The sequence below is a fragment of the Brassica oleracea genome, chromosome C1 (assembly GCF_000695525.1).
Source record: "Brassica oleracea var. oleracea cultivar TO1000 chromosome C1, BOL, whole genome shotgun sequence".
Lineage (NCBI taxonomy): Eukaryota > Viridiplantae > Streptophyta > Magnoliopsida > Brassicales > Brassicaceae > Brassica > Brassica oleracea.
In genome coordinates, this window is record NC_027748.1 from 4,842,808 (window position 1) to 4,867,456 (window position 24,649).

General features: G+C 36.1%; 3 protein-coding genes across 5 annotated transcripts; 1 reads left to right on the plus strand and 2 right to left on the minus strand.

Moving 5' to 3' along the window:
* Positions 1–11,865: 11,865 nt before the first annotated feature.
* On the plus strand, positions 11,866–13,228 carry LOC106309623 (aspartic proteinase CDR1). Its single transcript, XM_013746696.1, has one exon. The coding sequence runs from the start codon at positions 11,896–11,898 to the stop codon at positions 13,195–13,197; it is 1,302 nt and encodes a 433-aa protein (XP_013602150.1). The 5' UTR covers positions 11,866–11,895; the 3' UTR covers positions 13,198–13,228.
* A 78-nt stretch (positions 13,229–13,306) lies between these two features.
* Positions 13,307–17,858, minus strand: LOC106309605 (subtilisin-like protease SBT2.5). 3 transcript variants are annotated; one of them, XM_013746667.1, is made up of 11 exons: positions 17,707–17,858; positions 16,916–17,133; positions 16,672–16,816; positions 16,188–16,585; positions 15,762–15,857; positions 15,602–15,674; positions 15,246–15,531; positions 14,617–14,945; positions 14,279–14,546; positions 13,926–14,207; positions 13,307–13,857 (listed from the first exon to the last, which is right to left on the minus strand). In XM_013746667.1, exons 2-11 carry the CDS (start codon positions 17,083–17,085, stop codon positions 13,448–13,450), a joined length of 2,457 nt encoding a protein of 818 aa, XP_013602121.1. In that variant the 5' UTR covers positions 17,086–17,133; positions 17,707–17,858; the 3' UTR covers positions 13,307–13,447. The 3 variants fall into 3 exon arrangements, with proteins under 3 accessions (XP_013602121.1, XP_013602129.1, XP_013602137.1); XM_013746675.1 differs by lacking the exon at positions 17,707–17,858 and adding an exon at positions 17,473–17,575; XM_013746683.1 differs by lacking the exon at positions 17,707–17,858 and adding an exon at positions 17,228–17,245.
* Positions 17,859–21,515: 3,657 nt separating this feature from the next.
* Positions 21,516–22,987, minus strand: LOC106295474 (molybdate transporter 1-like). The gene has a single exon (XM_013731391.1). The coding sequence runs from the start codon at positions 22,981–22,983 to the stop codon at positions 21,613–21,615; it is 1,371 nt and encodes a 456-aa protein (XP_013586845.1). The 5' UTR covers positions 22,984–22,987; the 3' UTR covers positions 21,516–21,612.
* Between the last annotated feature and the right edge of the window lie 1,662 nt (positions 22,988–24,649).

Sequence of the window (24,649 nt, forward strand, 5' to 3'; positions counted from 1 at the left end):
CTAAAAATAATTAATATATATAGGTATATAAATCAATTTCGGATATAATCGGGTACCCGAAATATTTCGGTTCGGATCGGGTTCGGTTTCGGTTCCCTAAATACCAAAATTTTGAACCCATTCGGATATTTAATCAATTTCGGTTCGGGTTCGATACTACTTTTTCGGATCGGGTTCGGTTCGGTTTTTCGGATCCGGGTTTTTTGCCCAGCCCTAGATAAGACTAAGAAAGGAACATGTTTTGCCACATGTTTTTCATGTGGCAAAGAAGGTCACTGGAAACGTGACTGTCCAAACAGAGGACACAAGAATGGTGCTGAACAAGCAGTAAATGCAGTATCTGAAATAAGACAACCCCTAGTGCTAACATCAAGCATTCATGATTCAAGAAAAGAGTGGGTTCTAGACTCAGGTTGCACATTTCATGTAACACCAGAAAAAGACGTCTTATTTGATCTACAAGAAGGAGATGGAAGCAAAGTTCTAATGGCGAACAACACTCAATGCGAAGTGAAAGGCATTGAAAAAATCAGAATCATTAATGAAGACGGTACAAAAGTGATTCTCAGAGATGTTCGTTATATGCCAGAGATGAGCAGGAACTTAATCTCCTATGGAATGCTAGAGAAATCAGGGTGTAACTATCAAGGTGGAGATTTCACTATAACATTTTACAAAGATGGACAGAAGGTGATCACATGCAAATATGAGAAAGGTTTGTACTATCTACAAGGAACGGTGTCACGTGGTGAAGCTAATGTCAGTGAGTCTACTGATACTAAGACTAAAGTTTGGCATTCTCGGTTGGGTCACATGAGTTCTGGAGTTGCTTGTAAAGGAAGGTTTTATTCCTAAGACTGAAGTGGGAAAGCTAGAGTTCTGTGAAGGTTGCGTACTTGGTAAATCACATAAGCTAAGTTTTCCTACAGCTAAACATACTACTAAAGGCATCCTAGAGTATGTGCATTCAGATCTTTGGGGTTCTCCATCAACTCTGGGAAGTCATGGAGGTTGCAAGTATTTCATAAGTTTCATTGATGATTTCTCTAAGAAAGTGTGGGTCTATTTCCTACAGACTAAAGATGAAGCGTTCTCTAAGTTTAAGGAATGGAAAGAAGATGTTGAAAGCCACACAGAGAAAAAGATCAAGTGTCTGCGTACTGACAATGGGTTAGAATTTTGCAACAATAGATTTGATGAGTTGTGCAGAACATCTGGAATTAAGAGACATCGAACCTGCAACTATACACCTCAACAGAATAGGATTTCAGAACGTATGAACCGCACCACAGGTTTGGGACAAGAGTTTTGGGCAGAATCTACTTCTACAGCAGTGTATCTGATAAACAGGACACCAAATTCAACCATAGACTTCAAGCTTCCAGAAGAAGTTTGGTCTGGGAACATGCCTGATTTATCACACTTGAGAAGGTTCGGTTGTACAGCCTACGTTCATGTTACTCAAGAGAAAGCAAAGCCTAGAGCCGTAAAGGGAGTTTTCGTGGGTTATCCGTTTGGGGTTAAAGATTACAGAGTTTGGATTCCAGAGGACCTAAAGTGCACTACAAGCAGAAACGTTGTTTTCAGAGAAGATGAACTCTACAACGACACGCAAGCTAAGAAACCTACAGAGGGTGGGGATGATTCAGTTGACACAAACAAGCAAGCAAGTAATTCTAAGAAGAAAGTCTCATTAAGTCCAGGTCTGATTCGCGGACCTAGTGATCCCAACTATGAACATGGTGAAACTTCTGATCCTAGAAATACTAATGTATCTCAACAAGAATCAGAGTATCATGGAAGTTCAAGTGAGTCAGAGAGTGATGATGAGACAGAGGGTTTGACGTTTGTTGAAGATACTGAGTCTGGAAGTTCTACTAATAACTACATGCTTGCTAGAGATCGTGTTCGAAGACAGAATGTAAGACCACCATCAAGATATGAGGATGCTAATCTAGTTGCCTATGCTCTAGCTCTGGCAGATGACATTGAGAAGGAAGAACCTAATTCTTTTGAGGAAGCTAAGAGGAGTAGAGACTGGAAGCACTGGAAAAATGCTGCAGATGATGAGATGGATTCACTTAAAAGGAATCACACTTGGGATCTTATTGAAAGACCAAAAGATCAAAAGACCGTGGGCTGCAAGTGGATTTTTAAGTATAAACCGGGCATCCCTGGGGTTGAGGATAGACGACACAAGGGAAGACTAGTAGCTAAGGGTTACTCACAGAAGGAAGGCATTGACTACAATGAAGTCTTTTCACCAGTAGTCAAGCACGTCTCAATAAGACTGATGCTCTTAATTGTGGTGAACAAAGATTATGAGCTAGAACAGTTAGATGTCAAGACCACGTTTCTACATGGAAATGTAGACGAGAAGATTCTAATGGATCAACCTGAAGGTTATGTGAAACCTGGTAATGAGAATAAGGTGTGTCTTCTAAGGAAATCTCTATACGGTCTAAAGCAATCTCCTAGACAGTGGAATCTACGTTTTGACAAATTCATGAAGAAGGAAAGCTTTCTACTGAGTGACTATGATTTCTGTGTCTACGTGAGAAATGTGAATACTCCTAAAGCTATCTATCTACTGCTATATGTTGATGATATGCTAATAGCTTCACGAGACAAGACTGAGATTCAGTTGATGAAAGACAGTCTGAGCAGAGAGTTCGAGATGAAAGATTTAGGAAGGGCTTCCAGAATTCTTGGAATGGGCATTAAACGTGACAGAGAGAAGGGAATTTTAGTATTGTCTCAAGAAGTCTACATTGGGAAAGTTCTAAAGAGTTTTGGTACGCAGGATCCTAAGCCAGTCACAACTCCTTTGGCGCCTCAATTCAAATTGAGGAGTCAAACCAAGGCAGAGGCTCTAGGAGGAGCTGCGGAAATGGAAGCTATCCCTTATGCTAGTGCTGTCGGGAGCCTCATGTATGCCATGATAGGCTCAAGGCCAGACTTGGCACATGCAGTGGGAGTTGTGAGCATGTTTATGTCTAAGCCTAGCATGGAGCACTGGTTGGCAGTGAAGTGGATTCTAAAGTATCTACGTGGTGAATCTAAAACCAGTTTAACGTTTGCTAAGAGGTCAGTATGTTCAATTGAGGGGTTTTCAGACTTAGACTACTCAGCAGATCTAGACAAACGACGTTCAGTTACTCGCTACGTGTTCAAGGTTTGGGGTAATACAGTTTCGTGGAAGTCTAATCTACAATCAGTTGTAGCTTTGTCGACCACTGAGGCAGAGTATATGGCACTCTCCACAGCGACCAAAGAAGCTATTTGGTTGAAAGCTATATGTGAAGAACTAGGTCTACAGACATGCAGTGGCAAGATGCATTGTAATTCACAGAGTGCCCTAGCTCTAGCAAAGAACAGAGTATTTCACGAAAGGAGTAAACATGTTGCAAACAAGTATCACTTCATCCGTGATATTGTTGCTCAGGGTGATATTATCCTACACAAGATTCACACAAGCAAGAATCCAGCTGATTTCCTAACTAAGGTGTTACATGGTCTGAAGTTCAGGCTTTGCTCTGAGCTGGTGAACCTGTTCCGAGGAAGAAACGGCTTCGGGTAACGATGTGTCTCCGTTGTTGGTTACCTCGCAAAACAATAAGAGAAAATGAGGTTAGATAACATGAAAAAATTGTCAAGCGTTATCAAATCTTATTATTCTCAAACCAACTTGAAGAAAGAAAGAAGAATTTGTTACCCGAGTATTGGAAACGAGGTGGAGTTTCTCTGGAGGAGATCAGTTTCAGGTGGAGTCTCTTCGGGTTTCCTGGAACAAAAGAAAGATCAGAGTCAGAAAGGGTTTCTACAGTCAACATCAGTTCATTCAAAAAGTTTCAGTGTTCATCGGAAAAGAGAAAAGTCAGGGAAGACTTATCTGAGTTCAGTGGTGAAGAAAGGGTGAAGCTTTTGATGTCAGATGGTTGATTCTGGAGAAATCTGACTCAAAATCTGGTTCTAGCTGATTCGGTCGAGGTTCGTAGGTTCATCTTCTCGATCATACAGAGTGTTCTGATCAGAAGTTGGGTTGGCATCTTAGAGGATCTGCAGAGAACATACAGAAAAACGTCAGTCAGATGAAGATCTGATGAGAAGTTATTTTGAAGCAAAATAACTTAGAAGAAGAGAAGAGACACAGAGAGTACCTGTTGATACACGGGTTCTCAGGTGATAGAAGAGCATCGTAGACGCTCCAGTAGTCGTCGGAAAGAGACGCAGAACGGCAGAGGCGATGAATCGCCTTAGAGGAAAGGGAGAGAGACACGGAGGCTAGGGTTTCGTAAGAGAGAGACAACATTTTGGTATTCTGTCTGAAAGGTGGAGATTGTGGGTTTAGTTCAGCCAAAATCCAAGTGGGTTCTCGTTCCGCGGCCCGTCTCTTCTATAACATGCAAAAAGAGAAAGCCCAAGTCTCAAGCCCATTGATGTCAAATTCATAATTGAAACTTTGTGTTTCAATCCAAGAGAGATCAAGTGGATAAAGGTTGTTACAACGGCCAGATTCACAGTGTGAAAAAGTGACGATCGAGAGATAAGATCAAGGAAGAGAGAAGACGACTTAGCTCGAGATCACGAGGTTGAAGTTCGACGGAGTTACGAAAGCGGTACACGATCAGTCTGGATCATTCAGGCGGTGATTTTCCGGCTTCATAGAGAAAGTGATAAGCTCGCTAAACTCTCTCTTGTATTGCTCTGTTTTGGTGTTGATACACCATTGTTGTTGAACTTGTAACCTTGATCAAAGATCTGATAGTGAAGCAGTTGAGGGATGCCGTTTCCTCCCCGGTGAGTAGATCAGCGAACACCAGGTGAACAAAACTCTTGTGTTGTTCTTTGATTGCTTTCTTTGATCGCAAACCTGAAACCAAAATCAAACTCGAATCAATCACACACATTAAGCAAGATTTAACCTAAGAAATCGGATCTAAATCTCTACCGTTTCCAAATCCGACCACTACTTTTATTTCACAGATTATTCAACCATGCATATAAACTCACCAAAGGAAAGATGGGCTTTCAATCGAAGCCCAAATCAAAAAGCCTAATTAAAACTCGAAGTGTATAAGTCGGATCCATTTTATAGATTGTTTTTCTTTGTTCAAACCATTTAGTATATAGATTGTTTTGGTGTAGATAAATTGAATGGAAAACATGAACGGTATACAGAGAAAATTAGAATAGATGTAGTACAAATTGTTTTTGAAAATGGATAGAATAGCTCATTCCACATCATTTGATTTTTTAAAATTGATAATCCAATTGCAGCGTATATATAGTCATAGACCAGCTAAATGTTCCAATAGCATACGTATAATTGTCTCAATAATGATCAAATAGTTTAACCCTTTTCAAAAAAAAAAATCAAAAAAAAATTAGTGTTTTTTGAATAGTTATGTCATTCAATTACTCTCCTTGATGAGGAATAGATAAAGATGAAAGAGAAAGGAGCAGCTAAACATGATAATATATAAACATATAAGATTACCCGGTGTTTCAGACTCCATAAAACTAGAAACAAGCGAACTTCTGTCTTGTTGAAAGCGAAATGATAAGATACTTGAGTTTTGACTTTAAGCTTTATAGTTGTTTTGATATCATTTTGTAAGATAATATCCAGCTTTAATACGAAAGAATTTAATTTAGTTATAACTTCTACGACCAACATCCAACAATATATATAACTACCATTTGTTCTATAGTATTTTTTATTAATACCAAAGGTTTATTGTATATTGCTTTAAAAACATTACAAAACATCGTCACATCATAGCATGGCATCTACGATATTACATCGTTTGAATTTTGTTTTCTACTTAATTATACATATTGAAGAATTTTTCAAAATTAGGACATAAATCATATATTAATCTTATCACTCGGACAAGGATAAGTGCATATACATGTTCCATAAGCACCATCGCGGTCACAATAGCCAAGTGCCTTTATTCGAAATCTAACCCTGCATGCCGCAACACAATCAGGAATATAAAGGCACGAACTAGAGATCTTAAGATGGTAAAACTCAACCCATTTAAATCCACCTCATTTAAGATCCACTCCATTTAGATCTCATATATATTTATTTAGACCCATTTAAAAATAGGTCAATTAGGAGTACCCATTTAGAACCCGCGAAATTTACAAATACCCATTTAAATTTATTTAGATCCATTTAAACTATTGTTGATTTAATTAGAATTTTTTAAATTTTATGCTCTCTTAACAGAAATTATATGAAACAGATGACAAAATTAACTAATTTTTATTATATAAACGTAAATCAAATTATCCTAGTAAAATCAACTTTTTCCGCCAACCGTAAAACCAAGTTTTTCCGCCAACCGTAAAACCGAGTTTTCCCTCCAAAACTGTAAAATCAAAATTTTCTGCAAAACCGAAAATCAAGTTTTCTGCCAAAAACTCAAAACCGAGTTTTCCCGCCAAAAACGCAAAATCGAGTTTTTCCGTCAAAATCGAAAACCGAATTTTTCCGCCAAAACCGTAAAATCGAGTTTTCTCGCCAAAACTGAAAATCAAGTATTTCCGCCAAAACCGTAAAACCGAGTCTTCCCACCAAAATCACAAAATCGAGTTTTTCCGCCAAAATCGAAAATAGAGTTTTTCCGCCAACACCGTAAAATCGAGTTTTCCCGCCAAAACCGAAAATAGATATTTTCCGCCAAAACCGTAAAATCGAGTTTTCCCGCCAAAACCGAAAACCGAGTTTTCCAGCCAAAACCGTAAAATCGAGTCTTTCCGCCAAAATCACAAAATCAAGTTTTCCTGCCAAAACCGTAAAATCGAGTTTTCCCGTCAAAACCAAAAATCGAGTTTTCCCGCCAAAACCGTAAAACCGAGTCTTTATGCCAAAATCACAAAATCGAGTTTTCCCGCCAAAACCGTAAAATCGAGTTTTCCAGCCAAAACCGTAAAACCAAATTTTTCCGCCAAAAACGTGAAAACGAGTTTTCCCGCCAAAACCATAAAATGAATTTTCCCTCCAAAACCGAAAATCAAGTTTTTCCGCCAAAACCGTAAAATGTGTGTTTCCGTATAAACCGTAAAATCGAGTTTTTCGTCAAAAACACACAATCCCATTTTTTCACAAAAAAATAATTAATTAATTATATTAAGTTAAATGGGCATATTGTTTTTTTTCAATATCCATTTAGGCACGTGGGTTTCAAACCCAATTTAACATCCATAGCCCGAACCAATAACCGCCATGCGTCCCATATTATATTCAACTGTATCAAACAAAACCAATTTTAAATACTTAAATTGCAAAAAAGTGTTAGTGTATTTACAAGAAGTTAATACATTTAAATTAGAAGATTTATGATATGTACCAAAAGCAAACATAAAAATAGAGAACAATCTGTAAAAAAAATATTTTGAGGGAAATTTAAAGGTAAGTAAATGTATACCTAAAGATAACATCACAAAGAACAAAAACAAACAAAGAAGCTGCCTTGGCCATAACTGTTGTTTTTAGTAATAAAAAAAGCTTTCCCTCTTAGTATTGATTGTTAGTAGAATAATTTTAGCTGATAGATCTGAAAATTCGGGAGACAGAATATTTATAGAACGAGGTGAATAAGTTTCACATATACAGTTATTACCATTACACATGTTTGAACACAAATTGTTTGACTGGGACTTACAAATATGGAAACATGAAAATTAACTGAGAGAATACGAAGAGGAGATTTATATATTATGAGGTAACCAAGTTTGGAAAACAAAACAATATCTTATATCATATTTGATGAAGTCAAATACCTCTTAAGAATTTGTTAATATGGACTAATGTTAATTCACTGGATTACAAATTTACAATACATTGCAAATTCTAATAATTAAAATCTTGACATGTGCCAGTTTAATTAATATTTTATGATTTGATTTGTTATTTATTATTTTAAATTTATTAATAAAAAATTTGATTTGCAAAAATTAAGGTTTAGTCTATGTAAATAATTTAAAAATTAAATGAAAAAAAATAAATATATCAACACAATCTGGTATTGTTGTATCTATAGTATTAAAATAGAAGAATTCTTAAAAATCTATTTATTCAAGGTTATTGCACCTATTCATTTTTAGTCCTACCTATTAAATACAACTAAATATTACAACTAACATTTATTATAGCAACCAAATAATATCTTATTGTTTATTGACCGTTTAAATGATCAATTCCATTATTACTATGTTAACATACTTAATTAGACTATCTTAAAATCACTGCTTATACCTAGGGGTTGACATTTTAGTCGATACCCGAACCCGTATCCGAACCCGATCCGAAAAATCTGAACCGAAATCCGAACCGAAGTAGCAAAATACCCGAATGGGTATTGAATTAGGAGAAATTGGATATCTGAACCCGAATGAATATCCGAAGATAACCTAACATATGTATTACTTACCTTATATTTCTAGTTTATATCTTTCATTTTATTTAAAATATTTATATTGATACTACACATACTTTAAATTCATATAATATACATATAATTACGGAGAAAATGATTTGTTGCTCACTTAAAATTCATGTCAAGTTTTTTGTTTCAAGAATTAACAAAAGTTACATCCGAAATTTAAAAACAATAACCAAATTAGTGTTTTTTTAGTTTTAAAATGTTATGTCCAAATCTATTAATCATTCAATCTATTAAAAAAATAAAAAATCAGTTAAGTGAAAGTTATATTTTAAATACAAGAAAATTGAAAAATGAAATTTTAATTTTTTTTCTTTCAAAATCTAAATATCTGAACCCGATCCGAAATAACTGAATCCGAACTAAAAATACCCGAACCCGTCCCGATGTACAGAAATACCCGAACGGGTTCTACACCTCTATACCGAAATATCCAAAAATCTGAAATACCCGATCTGAACCCGAACGGGTACCCGAAAGCCCACCCCTACTTATACCCTGCCTTAAAATATAATCTCATAAATTTGGTTTATTTTTGTAATTTCGTCTATACTATTAAAAGAGAAGGATTCTTAAAAAATCTACTTATACAAAATTGTTGGACCTATTCATTAGCTAATTAATTTTTGGTCTTGCCTTATTTATCTCTAACTATACAAGATTATTACTAATAGCACCCATATTAATGGCATCATTTGATTTTTCTCTTTACCTACAAAATCGCCTACCATATATCGATACACTAAAAATCAAAACAAAAATTGGCGGGTTTAGTTTAATTATGATTACAAAATATAAAATCGGGTTGCTTACTCATTTCAGATATTTATTGAATTCAATAGTAACAGTCTACCAATCTTTATTATATACGTAGAATAAGTGTATGACTACATACTAAAACAAGTTAAGCTAATCAACAACTTGATAAACTATTTTTTTTCAATTTTAATGTATTATTAAAAAGTAAATCTGTTTTTTAGAAATATTAGATTTTCTAGGTTTTTACTAGCTCGACCGCATCATATCAAGTCACAAGTTAAAGGTGGATTTTTAGGTTTTCTCAAAATTTTAATTAACAGTTTTTTATTAAATTTGAACCAAATTATATATAGATCATCGGGTTTACCACTTTGACTGCGGGTTTGGGTCGAATATGAAAATAATTCTTATATCTTAATTCGCCTATAGATTATTTATGTACTCCACTAAAAGGAAATAAATAATTTGTACAAATAGAATGCTTTCTTCGCATCGTTAAAATGTAGATAAACAATTATGCCTCAGCATTCAGTTTATGTTCGGGTATTTTTTTTTTGCTTTTTCAGTTCTTTATATTTAGGAACCATTAAATTTAGCAATTCAGATATTTACAAAGTTCAGTTTGGTTATTTTGGTTCAGTTCAGGTAGTAAAATTAGAAACCACGTAATATCCAAAAAAAAGGGTCAAATTCGGATCCGGTTTGGTTTCCGAGTCATTTCATATAATATAAGTAAAAACATCAGATACTTTGGGGGGCGGGGGGGTTAGTTTAAATAGCAGGTAATTCGGGTAATTCAGATAAAAATATCAAATAATTTGGATAAAATTTAATATTTTAGATAAAAACATATTCGTGTAATTTAGTTTTTGGGTAATTTGGTTTATAAAGAGTATTTTAAGATATTTGGTTATTTAGAAATTAAGTATAATTAATATTTGTAGGTTTATAATTTTTATTTTAAAATTTTGGGTACCCATTCGGTTTTTTATTTGGATCCGGTTCAGTTTTTTATTCCAAAAATATAGGATCTGCTCGATTATTTATGAAATTCGTTTTAATTTTGGTTTTGATATTTCGGCACGGTTTGGTTCTTCAATTCCAGATATATTTGTCCAAATTTATACACTATATTATATAGAAATTCATATAAAAAGTATTTATTTAATTTCAAAAATAAACCGGCGCTTTTGAAGCGCAGATCAAAATCTTGGTTTACTCTCTGATAGTTGATTTCATGATTTCCTGCAATCTATTTCTCATTGATCACTCTTGAGGTTCCATAACACTTTCAAGTGTTTCTGGTTTTGCGGCTGTGCACCACTTCCAAGTGCACACTTTTTAAATGCTTAACCAAAGTAACACCTAATCTGCAACTATACTCGTCTTCTTTGAGATGACTACGTAGAAACAATGAAATTTTAACAGCTAGCAATTATCTAAACTCGAGCGAAATTCCATTATATTGTAGCACTCCATCTGCATCTTCCCTAGTTAAGGCACCTAAGCGGTCCTTGGACATGAAGAGTGTGTTCAAGAAGTTGGTTAAACCGGGTGTTATCAGCTTAATTGTGACCCCCTAAGCATTGCTGGTAATTTGAGCATCATAGAAATGTGATGTCTTAGCAGGGTTATAAAGTAGGGTAAGATCTCAAAGCAAAGAAGGTTTCTTTTGAGAGATTTCTCTTAAATAAACTTTTTTTTTTTGCTTTTAAGATCATAACCTCCGTTATCGCTCTGCTGGGCTGCCGCACCTACTATGTTCAAACCACCAGTAATGTCTGGACCACGGCTACAGCTGAGAATCGGGACCCGACCCAACCTCGCTCTATGACTTCATCTAAATCTTCCCAGGTTGAGTCAAAAACATCTTCAGTTTTTTCTTTACTTTCTCATATGTGTGCTTCGTTTGGTGGAAGTTTCATCAGAAGCTCGCATGCTTAGGCCAATCTTCACTCGTGAACAATTCCACATGAGACCGTGAGAAATATTGAGAGTATGATGAATCAAATACACTGCCAAATTGGCATATTTCGGTTACTTGCATGCTATGGAGGATTGATATAATCCGTTTGATGCTTCTTTTGTTTCACTTTGTTTTTGATCTTTCAGTCTTTTCTTTTAATCGTTTTGTTAATCTTTATTGTTTTGTATTACTATTCATTCAACGTTGTTCAAGCTTCTTACTTATGATTCGTGCTATATAATGTCTTGAATAGGCGTCCAAGCCATGTGAATTTTATATGTTCTTCTGTAAAAATCTTACTTTGTGGAAAAACAAAACAAAAACCTAATACGCAACTAATCTTCTTTACAATGAAAATTTAATAACTAACAATCTTCTTATATAGTATAATTAAGAAGTAACCGTGATTGATTAATATTCTATAAAAAATATACAAGGATAAAATAAAGTGAAATCTACGATATTATGCTACTCCTATTGTTGAAAACATATTTGAATATACTAGACATGTTAGATTCATGAACGTACGTAATCTTTTTGCCTGAAATATGATCAGATTGCTATGACTTCAACTTCGGTTGGTAAAATCAATGAATCATGCAAGAAAATAATCCCTCTAACAAAAAAGAAGTTCACACAAAGACAGAGTCAATGCCATTGTTTTTTCGACTCATTAAAGGATGCAAGAGACAAACCACTTTCTTGATCATAATGGCTATCTCTCTAACATTTTGTACCGCCATTCTAATCTCACTGATCGCTCTCTCGTGCCCCTACCGATGCACATCGCATCCCCGACTTGCGTTAAGTCTAATACACTCAAAATCAATCAAATCCAAAGAATCACCGAAGACAAAAGTTGGTTACTTGCGTTCCAAGTCAGCTTCCGCATCCAGTCTAGATAACATATGGACCACATACACAGCAGATATCGTCTCGCATGTAACTCCTATCACACGTCAAGCAGCATTCCTCGCCAACATCTCTATCGGCGACCCACCAGTCCCTCAACTTCTACTCATAGACACAGGTAGTGACTTGACTTGGATCCAATGTCATCCCTGCAAATGTTACCCTCAAACGATCCCATTTTACCGCCCTTCAAGATCTTCCACTTACCGTGACGCTTCATGCGAACCCGCACCACACGCCATGCCCCGAATCTCTCATGACGAAAGAACCAAAACATGCCAATACTACCTCCGCTACCGCGACAATTCAAGCACTAGAGGTACCTTAGCTGAGGAAAAGCTCACGTTTCAAACATCAGACGACGGTTTGGTCTCTAAACAAGACATTGTTATAGGCTGCGGACAAGACAACTCCGGTTTTACTCAATACAGCGGCGTGCTAGGTTTAGGACCAGGTAAGTTCTCCATAGTTACTCGCTACTTTGGCTCTAGATTCTCTTACTGCTTTGGTAGCTTAACCGATCTGACCAACCCACACAACATTCTTATCCTCGGAGACGGCGCCAGAAACGAAGGTGATCCAACACCTTTACATATATTCCAAGACCGTTACTACCTTGACCTCCAAGCAATCTCTTTAGGTCAAAAACTTCTCGATATCAAACCCGGTGTTTTCAAGAGATTTGGGTCTCAAGGAGGTACCGTCATCGACACGGGATGCTCACCAACGATCCTAGCCAGAGATGCTTACGACACACTCTTTGAAGAAATAAACTTCCTTCTTGGAGATGTTCTCACACGCGTTAAAGATTGGGATCAGTACACTAAACCTTGCTACGAAGGGAACATGAAAGGTAATTTTATAGGGTTTCCCGTCGTCACATTTCATTTCGCCGGCGGCGCTGAGCTGACGTTAGACTTTGAGAGTTTGTTTGTTGAAAGTGAAGATGGAGAGAGCTTTTGCTTGGCTATGAGTATGAACACTTTAGATGATATGAGTGTTATTGGTGCCATGGCTCAGCAGCATTATAATGTTGGTTATGATCTTCTAACCATGAATGTTTATTTCCAAAGAACTGATTGTGAGATTCTTGATTCCTAATAGTATAAAAAAATGTTCTCTTAAATTGATATTTTTAGAAAGATCAGTAGGTAACAGATATAATGCATGTATATGATATATAACAACATATCACTATTATTTCTTCAAATGAAGTTTAAGAAAAAAATAAAAATAACTAATTATACAAACAGTATTATTCTCTTTACTCAGACAAAACTACCTTTTTATTATTACTGCGTACTATAAAAATAACAATAATAATAATATTACAACATCTCATATATGGTCTTCATCGCTTGTGTCCCAAGGCAACCACTGGGATACTCACTTTATGCCCTCGGCTTCCTTTCAATGTAACTTCTCCGAAGCTATAAACTCCGGTCACAGATCTCACTGTAAGAGTCACCGTGAAACTTCTCGAAGCTCCGGCTCTAAGTGTCATTGCAGGAGGACTCACTTCAATGGCGATGGATGGCTCCATTCTCGATGTGATTGTGTATGTTTCTTCCTCTTCTGCAACATTCGTCACTCTTCTTGTTACGGTTTGTGTTCCCACGAGATGAGAAATTGCTATGGACGGTGAGTTGAAGTTTGAAGGAAGTTTCATTTTGTAATTGCAGGGAGTGTTTGTGAAGTTCCTTATCTCGTGGGCATCGATACCAGGCGTGGTGCACAAGAAACCTAAGTAATCCTCATAACCTACAAAGAAACCCTAATCAAATATCTGAGAGTTTGATTAGGGTTATTTGAGTAAAGAGATACATTACCTGCATCAAAGATGAGGCCAGGGTCTAGAGCAGAGCTTGGACTGACATGACCACTTCCATAATCAAACGGAGTTGCTTTAACAAGCGTCACTGTCTCTGTTTCAGAGTATTGTTGAGCTTGGAGAGGCCTTCCTGCTCGGTCCATGACTGTTGAAGTTGTCATCAAAGCTGATTTGATAGCAGCTGGACTCCACTGAGGATGCTTCTGTTTCACCAGAGCAGCTATACCAGCAATGTGTGGTGCAGCCATGCTTGTGCCAGAGATTAATGCAAATCCTTCACCTGCATCAACTAAAACATTTAGTCTCCTGCTGTATAAGTATAATACTGACAGGATCTGAGGAAATGCTTACCGACATAGTTAGCCTCGTCAGTTCCATTTTCAGACCAAGCAGACCATATTAGAGAGCCTGGAGCAAGAATATCCGGTTTGAGAAGATCAGCATCCTGAAAGCTGAAGTCTTTAGTGTTGGGTCCTCTAGCTGAGAACAAAGCCACTTCAGGTGCGGATTTGTGGAGAATAGGTTCCAAACCATCTCCAATGCTTCCTTCAGCTTTAAAGTCCTTTACTCTTCCCATCCAATCTCTTGACGTTGTGACATTGTAGTAATCAATCAAGTCCTAATGAAGAAAATAAAAACAATACCAAGTTGAGGAAACTATAAGAGAGTGAATAACATTTTAGTATTACCATTGATTTAGGGACATCTGTAATGAGAATCCCTGGAATGCAAGAAGGGACAGGATCGAATTTTGTGCCTGGAGAAACGTTTTCTACAACAAGGACGAATCCAGCTGCGCCTAGATGCTTGGCAGTTTCAGCAACTTTCTTGATGGAAGCTGAGCCAGCAACAAAGTTGAAAGAGTATCCACAGAGCAGAATGTTCCCTTGGACCAACTTTTTGTTCAAGACTTCTGGCTTCTGGCAATCTGACGGATTGTATTTGTTACCACCAGAAGAATCAAGAAGAACATCATTTGCTGATACCATCTTGTACGAACGGTGAGGTCTAGTAGAAGCTGCACAAACACAAACGAATTCATTAAGAAACTCAAAATAAAGACTCTGAACAAACCAAGTTCTCTTCCAAAATTGTGTGAGTCTATATATATATATATAGAATGTTTGAAGAAATCGCTAAGCTGTAGTTAGGCGCTTTATATGGGATTATTGATTAAGCGGGCAGGTACACCGATTTTTTTGAATGTTTAGACTGAATTTTCTAAAAAATCGTTTCGTTTAGGTCTGATTTGTGGATTAGGCGGAAGCTTAGACCGATTTTTAGAACACTATTTAGATCAGAGGGACGAGAAGCTTACGGGATAATCCTATTCCAGCAAGCATTTTTCCATTTCCAAGGGTCAGATGGTTTTTGTATCTGCGATCATCAATGGCAGCAGCTACAGTGGTTATCCAAGGGCTGTATGAAACCAGAGTTTTGGGAAAGGGACCTCCGTTTCCAGCAGCTTGAGCAACAAACACACCAGCTTTCACAGCTCCAAGAAGTGTAGCATCGAACGGGTTTAAGAATGTTGTCTTTGTAGTAGCTGGAGGACTGTTTGGACCAACCGAGAGGCTCAGAATATCAACTCCATCATGAACAGCCTGGCTCACAAAAAGCATACTTACAATTTGATCCATCCAATTTAGAAATTGTGCTAAGTTATTTTCTTACCATGTCAATGGCAGCAACCACATCAGATACAAACCCTCCGAAAAGCCGATAGAGAGCTTTGTAAACAGCAATCCTGAAACAAAATAGCATTTAAACTTTTAAATACATTGCAAAGGGAATAATATGTTCAAAGCCATCAGTTTAAGGATTATCTATCTACCTAGCACGAGGAGCCATCCCGCTCGCTTTTCCAAACTCATAGCCGTGCATCCTCACCGGTATACCGTTATTCCCAGCTGCAATAGCTGCTGTGTGACTGAAAGAACAGAGAAAGCATTACTACACAAATTTAAATGTGCAGAGGGAAAAGCAGTTCTAAGAAGTGTGAAACAAATCTGTGTATGAACCAATGTTCTAAACATCGTCAAATCAGACCTAAACATCTTTTTAAAAAAATCGGTCTAGGCATTCAAAAAATCAAAAAAATTGCTCTAGGCGCCCACCTAATCAATAATCCCATATAAAGCAATTTCTTGAACTTTGGTATGAACTAATCATATTGTGTAAACTAATTATATTATTTTGAATACACTAAGAAAAGCCTTTCACAAAACTCAAATCTTGTAACTCATAACTGAAGACGAACCTTCCATGTCCATCACCATCCATTGGTGAAGCAAAGTCAACATCCGGGTTAAACGCACCAGCTGCTTTTGCAGCTTCAGCAAAATGCTGCGCACCTATGATCTTCCCGTTGCAGAAGCTAAACTTAGTACGAGGATCATCTTCACATTTCCCTTTATAACTAGGATGAGGACCATACGGTACTGCCGTATGGTGAGATGCAAAGCTAGGATGATGAGGGAAAATCCCTGAGTCGACAAAGCCAATAACAATATCTTCTCCTGCTCTATCGTAACCGCCACCTGTTGGCCAAACATCAGTTGGTAATCCCAAAAACTGTGGCGTGTGTGTGGTGAGCTTCTTCACTTTCCAGTCTCTGCTCAGGTGTTTCACACCAGGAGTGCGACTAAGCACTTCTGCCTACTAATAGAGCGGAGAAGTGTAAGAGACAATGAAATAAACAATGATGTGGAGTTTGTAGAGATTATATTGAATCTTGATTTCACCTGAGCAGGGGAGAGATGAGCTGCAAAGCCGTTGATGAGGTGTTTATAGCTGTAAAGCTTTTTGTATGATCCTTCTTCAAAGAGCATTCCAAGAAGCATATCATGTTTCTTCTCAAGGTGACGAGCGTATGATGTCACCAGTTCACTGCCATACAAAAAGGTAACAGATTGTTAATCTAGCAAGCAACAGTAAAGAAGATGTCAATGATAGTCCTAATATACGGTAACTAAACACACATGGTACCTTGAAGTATCAATTTTCTCATCAGATTCAACGGCAGTTGCTTCAAATCCATTAACACCTCCTTTGTAACTTATGATTGGATCTCCTTCCATAGTCACAATGTAAATCTCTGCTGAGATAGTGACGAACAGTGCGAAAAACACAACAACTTTACACCTGATATGATCCATCTAGCTTCTCACCAAAGAAGCTCCAGCTCAATTTTGATATAGTCTAATCTGCAGTAACAAAAACAGCATGAAAAGAATAAGACATATACTGTTGTGTTAAAACCATCACATACATAATTAAAGATAACAAGTTTATTTTCACATATTTCTCCAGTTCACAGAGCTTAGGAAAAGGACAAAAACTTTTTTCAACATGTAACAGAGAAGACACATGAGGAACCAAGCACATGAAGAAAATCCCCACTCCCAATTAACTCCAAAGATAGAGACTTGGAGGGGATACCTCAAAGATCAATCCACTTGAAAGACAGATACTGTAGACTGGTAAAACTCTAACTCTCCTAGACAATTTAAACTAAACAAATCAACTAATATAGAAAGTCTCACCTCCAGTTTTATGTAAAGTTTCAAGACTACACAGCAACTGCAGTAGCAACTGTTTGCTAATCAACCAGTGAGAGACACAAAAATATACATAGGGGAAAAAAATGAACACACTTTCACAATCTTCCAAGCAAGGAATAAGCAACAATAACAAACCCAGAAACTTTTTTAAAAAATCAAATAATTTGAAAACTCGAATGGAATAAAGCTAAAATAAAAGCAAAAAGAGAAACTTACTCGGATTCACGAAACGAATCAAGAAACTTTGATTTCTGAGTTTCTTTTCCTTTTGAAGAAAGGAGAGATCTTGCAAAATATCAAAAGAAGGAAACTTTAGAGAATAAATGTAAGTGGGGGAGTGTACTTCTAGTGAGAGATAGGGAGAGTGTCTGAAATAAAAGATTTAAGGGTTTTTGTTATTTTTTCTTAAATTGTTTTTTTAATTATAATTATTTTCTTCACTGTCAAGCACAAAACGAACCCTGGAAAATGGAGACTCCATCACATTTGTTGTAACTTAATAAAATTATGTTTTATTTAATACTAAACTATAGTGATGTTGCTTATGAAATAAAACATAATCATGTAAGCATAATAGTACTAGTAGTAGGTGGAATTCACCACAAAATACGAGGTTCTGTAAAGTATAAAACTAAATAGTAGTATTATATTAAGCGAATCTATAGTTCAAATATTGAACACTGATTCATAATGATGACAAATTAAGTAAAATCATAATTGCTAAAACAATGTAAAAAATAGATTAATAAAGGGAACTATAATACCTTTAGAAACTGCTAAACAAATGTAATTAGTTTCACTTTGAGGACCACATTATTTTCATGAAATTGTTACAGTCGACAATTTCTCTGACAAGTGACAAATTTGGCCAGTTGAGTCATTTCATTCATAGTTGTTGTGAGATGTCAGTGACGATTAAACGCGCGAGTTTTCTTGACAACTGGCAATTATATTACAAATTTGCCCTTAGAACGATGCATATTGCTTGCACAATATTGATTTATATGTGAAATACTTTGAGTGTAGATGTGCTAAAGATGTAGGAAAAAAAAGTCCAAGGTGGAAGAACAAAATATAGTTTGACATTAATTGATGAAAAGGTAAAGAAAAAGTAGAAAATCAACAAAGTTATAAAAGTAAATACTAAATTAATAATCTAGAGAGACATAAAGTAATGTTAATGATGTTTGATTAGAATTCATGTTTCAATCATATAACGCGGTTTTCCTCCAAACGCATTATGAACACAGTTAATATCACTTGATTGTGTTTCTTTTTAGGATTACATCTAAGATTTTTACTCCATAACAAAGTACTTAGAGCATGTCCAATGGAGGGGTTCTACCCATTGGAATCCTAAAAATTATGTATAGATTATATGTGTGTAAGTATATGTGGGATCATTTATTTTGGGAAGGACCCCTTCCAAAAATCCTAAAACTCTTATGAGCCTATGACATAATAATACTAAGAAGACATATGGTAGATAATATGCAGGAGAATCAACTGAGAATTTTGGATAAATAGCTTATGTTATTGATTTAATTCTAAGCTTTGAGTTGAGAATCATAATGTGAAAGATGTTTGTACTGTAGTTAAGTAATTGGAAGCATATGTGGTCGTATAAAGTTAGCATCCAAAAGGCACATGTGAGGGATTGTTCCCAGGAGATATGTCGTTTAGTCGAAACACATCATGTGTCATGTGACCTTTCTTGTTCAAAAAATTGATTCCATTCTCTTAAACCAACCAGAAAAACTTCCTACATTATTTGATTATTAACTATTTATGGGTCTAATCCTTTTTGTCAACATGTCACGGGCTTATGCGTATTTGCAAGTACCCATATAAGTTGAACTTGCTTTGGACGTTTCAACAGCTTTAGCAATTAAGTTATGAATGTTGATATTATGGAACTCCCTTAGTATGTATACATATATTGAATGATGTAGATCAATATTCTGCACAAACTTCTTTTACAAATCATTTGCATCACTCATACAGTTATATAAACAAATGATTAACAGATTAATGATGTGTTTATTTTCATGCATATGTGATATGTCTGATATGCCAAATTGAATGATTCTTCTTAGTCGTTTTACCTTTGTGAAATAAAGAAGAAAACCCTTTCAAGTTTCAAAAATAAAAACAAAACTGAGAAAAAAGAGTTATACGGTGGAATTGGAATACGCTTAACAACGTAATTTATGAGGAAAACTTCTATTTTATTTGATTGTTTCCCTTTTTTTTTGTGCACCAATTCTTCTTTAATAAACTAAACGATTACATGAGTAGATCGTACAATCCACGATGTGTGAGTCGATGGCTAAATCCCAGACACATGATTCAAAATGAAACAAGGATAGAGACACAAATTTATAAACTTTTGATAAAATCTTTGATTATGGAAATTCTTGTTGTTGATGATTAGCGAAGAAACTTTTTACTGTCTTTCGGTCAAAAAGGGATGCAGAATAAATGGGCTATGTGCGAATTCGTGACAACTTACTTTTCGTGAGTCTATATAACATTTATTTACTTATATAAATTAGGTGTAACAGAAATTTAAATGCTATTAAATTGTGTATTTATTCCATCTATATATACACAGGGACATTTATACATACATCATACATGTGTTATATAAGTCTGACGTATCACGTATCATTTGCTTGAACATAATAATAATGCTACGCAACTATGAAAATTCGACTAGCCTCATGCTAATCACCCATAATAGCTTAGTAAAAGATGACATCATGATGAGAAAGGTAAAGATGCTTTGGCTTTCCGGTGAAGATATATATCAACAAATTATGATAGTACTCCCAAAAGTGATTTCGACTAAAACGTAACTTTGAGGATAAAACAGCTTCACTAAAGCTATACTTCAATGATTTCACGGGAGCATATCTATATATATCATAGCCATGTAATTCCTCGTAACATTTTAGTAAATTTGTTTTACATAAGTTTATCAATCCTTGAAAGATCCATGCGAACACACAACTGACGTTGTGTAGATAGTGTTGATCTCAAAGTTCTGCATGGCAGCCAGCAAGCCGACATTCACTAATTAGCACTATATCGGTCTTTCATTGGGTTTTACTTTTAAGAATAAAATCGACGCTAGAAAAGTTTCCTATTGTTTCAGGACGTGGAATGGTGGAAAGATACGTAGGAAAATGTTAGTTTTAAAAGCATATAAGAATCTTTGTCAAACGTAATGATCTTTGCAGCACAAGGGTTAGGCCTAACAAGAGTCCTGGCCATCCCTCGATTATAGCATCGAATATACAAAGAGATAAGTACATCGTACACGCCAATTAACCGTATCGTTTGAAAATCACGTTACTGTTTATCACTCTGATTAAGGTCACTACGAAGCTTGACATACCAATCCATTGCGTCATTCTGGAGTAGGGTGTCAATTGGATTGGCCTGACCGAAAATCCACAAAACCAGTAAATATTTGAGTACAGCCCGGTCTAGCTCAAAAATATATAAAGTCCCCCTATTTTAAAGTCTGATCTGATCTTAACGAATCTTGTTTTGACGATATCTCAAGGTGTTGTTTGATTATTAATGTCATAATTCAAAGTGATAAGTTTTAACCTTCCAACATTAATGCCGTGAACCTTGTTTCGATCCATTCGAGGTTTGTTCTGAATTAGCTGTTGGCTTATCATAGAGCTTTCTTTACTGATATCTTTAATGCTTTAAAGTCTTATTGTAATGGTTGTAGTAGATTCATAAGGATCTCTTCTTCTCGTTGTACCTCAAATGTTTAAAGTTTCAATGAAAGTTGTGTTCTAAAAAAATGTTACAAAAAGGTTAATTGACTTCTTTTGTACGCAATGATCAAAAAGCCATCTTCTGAAAAACTGGTTCTCCCAGATAGTCCAAAGCTATATGGTCCATTCCATCTCTCACAATTTTTTTTTTTCAATTATCACAAACGTTGGTAAACTGATTTACAATAAAGAAAAAAAGAAATCAAACTAATATAGTTATTACACGGAGTAGCACGATTCAGTTCAACAAAGTTTTGAAATTTTTACTTTCAGGTATAAAACATATCACAACTGAAAACATAGAAGAAGAAGATCGATCAGACCTTCAAGGATGTTGATCAACTTGAACAGGAAGGTTGGTCGTCGTCCTGACCCTCCCGTAGTTCCTCATCCAAAGAACTACATACAGAACAATCCCAGCAGCAAATCCTATCGCAGCATTTGACCCTAAAGAAACAGCTGTGCAAACAAGCATCACAAATGCATCTCCTTTTGTGTTCATATCCCTAGCAGCCATCGCAAGCTCTATACCCGCGAACAGCAACAAAGCTCCAAGCACACCAACCGGAAACTTATCCATTATACCAACTAACGAACTTCCCAACACCAATCCCAACACCAATTTAGCTACTCCCAACAGCGCCACACACCCACCACTCCTCCCACCGAACTTGTACTGGCCCGCTAACCCGCCGGCTCCATGACAAGTAGGCATCGCCCCAAACCAACATCCAACCATATTCATCAACCCAACCGTCATCGAAACCGACGTAGCCGAAAACTTCTTCTCAGGGAATAAGTCGTAAGAAAGCTTACACACGGCCACGACGGAGTTCAGAACAGAGAGAGGTAACTGCGGAACCGTCCCTTTCAAAAATCCGTTTTTCCAGGCTTCCTTGTTCATTCTAACTAACTTAATCTTCGACGGTCCAAACTTAATACCATGCACGATACTAGGCTTCCTTATAAAAGCCAAAACAACACCCAACAAGAATATCAACAGAGCAGATGGTACATTAGATATAACCTTCCTTATCGAAACCCTTCTTCTTCTCGAACCATCTCTCTCTTCCTCCTCCTCCTCTTCTTGCTCCCCATCTCCATTCACCAAAACTATAAAGAGAACACAAACCAAAGCCAAGACCAAACCATCAAGCCCTAACCACGGCCTGTCGCCAACGCTTTTGGACTTCGAAAAGTTTTGCTCTTTCCTAATATACTTAACCGCAGACATTGCAAAGGCTAACCCCTGCGACAGCTGTATCCCTCTAACAACCGATAAAGGAATGATGTTGAACACGAACTGCATCAAACCGGAGACCCCCAACACGAACAAGATCCCTCCGGTGCATATTCCGGCGGCCATGATCTCCGGTATACCGAACTCCGCCGCGGTCGATGAAATCGCCACGGCTGCGATCGACTTCATCGGTTGGACCGGCATCGGTACGCCGTAAACCGTTCCGGTTATGAAGTTGTAAATCCCTGTGAATATCAGCGTTGTGCCTAAGTCCAAATCCTTGGCGAGGGTTAAGGCGAGGACGATTGGTATGTAGGTGCCGAGATCACCCATTGCACCGTTTATCTCGGCGAGCTTTGACCGGAAAACGAGGTTGGTCTTCAGTTTGTGGAATATTCCGGTGAACGGAGAACGTTTTGGGATTTCGGGTGGACTAATCCGTGACTGGGACTCCATTGTTACAAGTTTGAGTTTTGTATGCTTTGTGCGTGTGGTTGGGTCTCTTTTTATACTATCTAGGCGTTGACTATTAACATTCAAATTGATGCATTTATATAAGACCCAACCACACGCATTTAATGTTTTATCAAAAATCACAAATTTAGGGTTTAGAGTTAAAGGGTGGGATTTAGGATTTAGGGTTTAGGGTTTAGGATTTAGAGTTTAGGGTTTAGGGTTTAGAGTTTAGGGTTTAGGATTTAGGGTTTAGAGTTTAGAGTTTAGGGTTTAGGGTTTAGGGTTTAGTGTTTAGGGTTTAGAGTTGAGAAATGAGGTTTTGGGGATAAGATTTCAAATTTTGCAAAATTAAAAAATTAAAATTTTCAAAAGATAAAATGCTATTTTGGTCATTTTAGTTTTTGAGTGCTATTTTTGTGATATAAACTTAGAAAGGTGCTATTTTGGAGATTTGCCATTTATATAATTATATAAAATCAATGAAATTAAAAAAAAAACTTGAGAATGACAGCACCAGATATGTTTAAGATTTATTTTTTGTTGTCGAGTTATTTTGTTTAGCGAATTTAAGGGTTGTCACTGTCTTTGAAATCTTCGGTTAATTCGATGTTGCAGGTGTTTTCCAAAAGATGCTGTATGTGTTTTCTAAATGTCCAAGATATATTTTTCTCTACACACATGCTGGCGTTAAATTTTAGAAATTATAACAACTCAGAGAACTGAATTTGCCTTATGCAAAACAAAAGAATTTGATGGCTTCTTAGTAAATAGGAATGATCCAAATCTAAAGGGGATTCCTAAATGCTCAGACCTAGTTGTGTTTACCGTTTCCATTTACTCTACATAGTGTAATACTAATTCTTTCTAATTTAAGTAACTATTGGTCGTGTTTCCATTTAAACTTATCGGTATTAGAGATAAAATTGTTATCTGAGATTCAGTCCGATCCAAAATCTGCTGTGGATTCACTCTGAAAATCTGAGGTCAGTAAAATCTTAGATATGTCAAAGCAGCATGAATATCAAGATTTTCAAATCTAATTATTATGATCCTTTTCTTTAAATACTCTAAAATTTCATTAATAATTATTTTTATTATTTAAATATTTATATGCATGATATAAATTTGTTATATTATTATTAATTTCAAATTTATAATAATTTATACATTTAGTTTATACATTTTTGTATAAATTTTAATTTTAGAACTATTAGACATAAATTTCAATTCCAAATCTGAATATCAGCAGATATCAAAATATTTTAATGAATAAGAAAACACGATATTTTGATGCAAAAAAATATATTTTGAAACTGCGGATCCGTTGGATACATCGTAATATAACTTTTTAAATATTTCAGTTAAGAAACATTTACACTCTAAAACACATTTCATCTTGTTTATTACATTCTATGACACATTCTTCTACACACACTTTCTTCAACCATTCCATTCATTCTTAACTAAATTAATTCTCTTTTAATTCAATTATAAAGACTAGTTATAATAATAAAAAATAGAAATGGCGGGATTTAACCACAACCATTGATCTGTTTTCTATTTCGATGGCCAAGATCCTTTTTTCATAGATCTGGATTAGATAGATATCTATCTGAAACCTTATCCATTAAATCAACAAAACTAAATCTATCATCTTCATCATCTT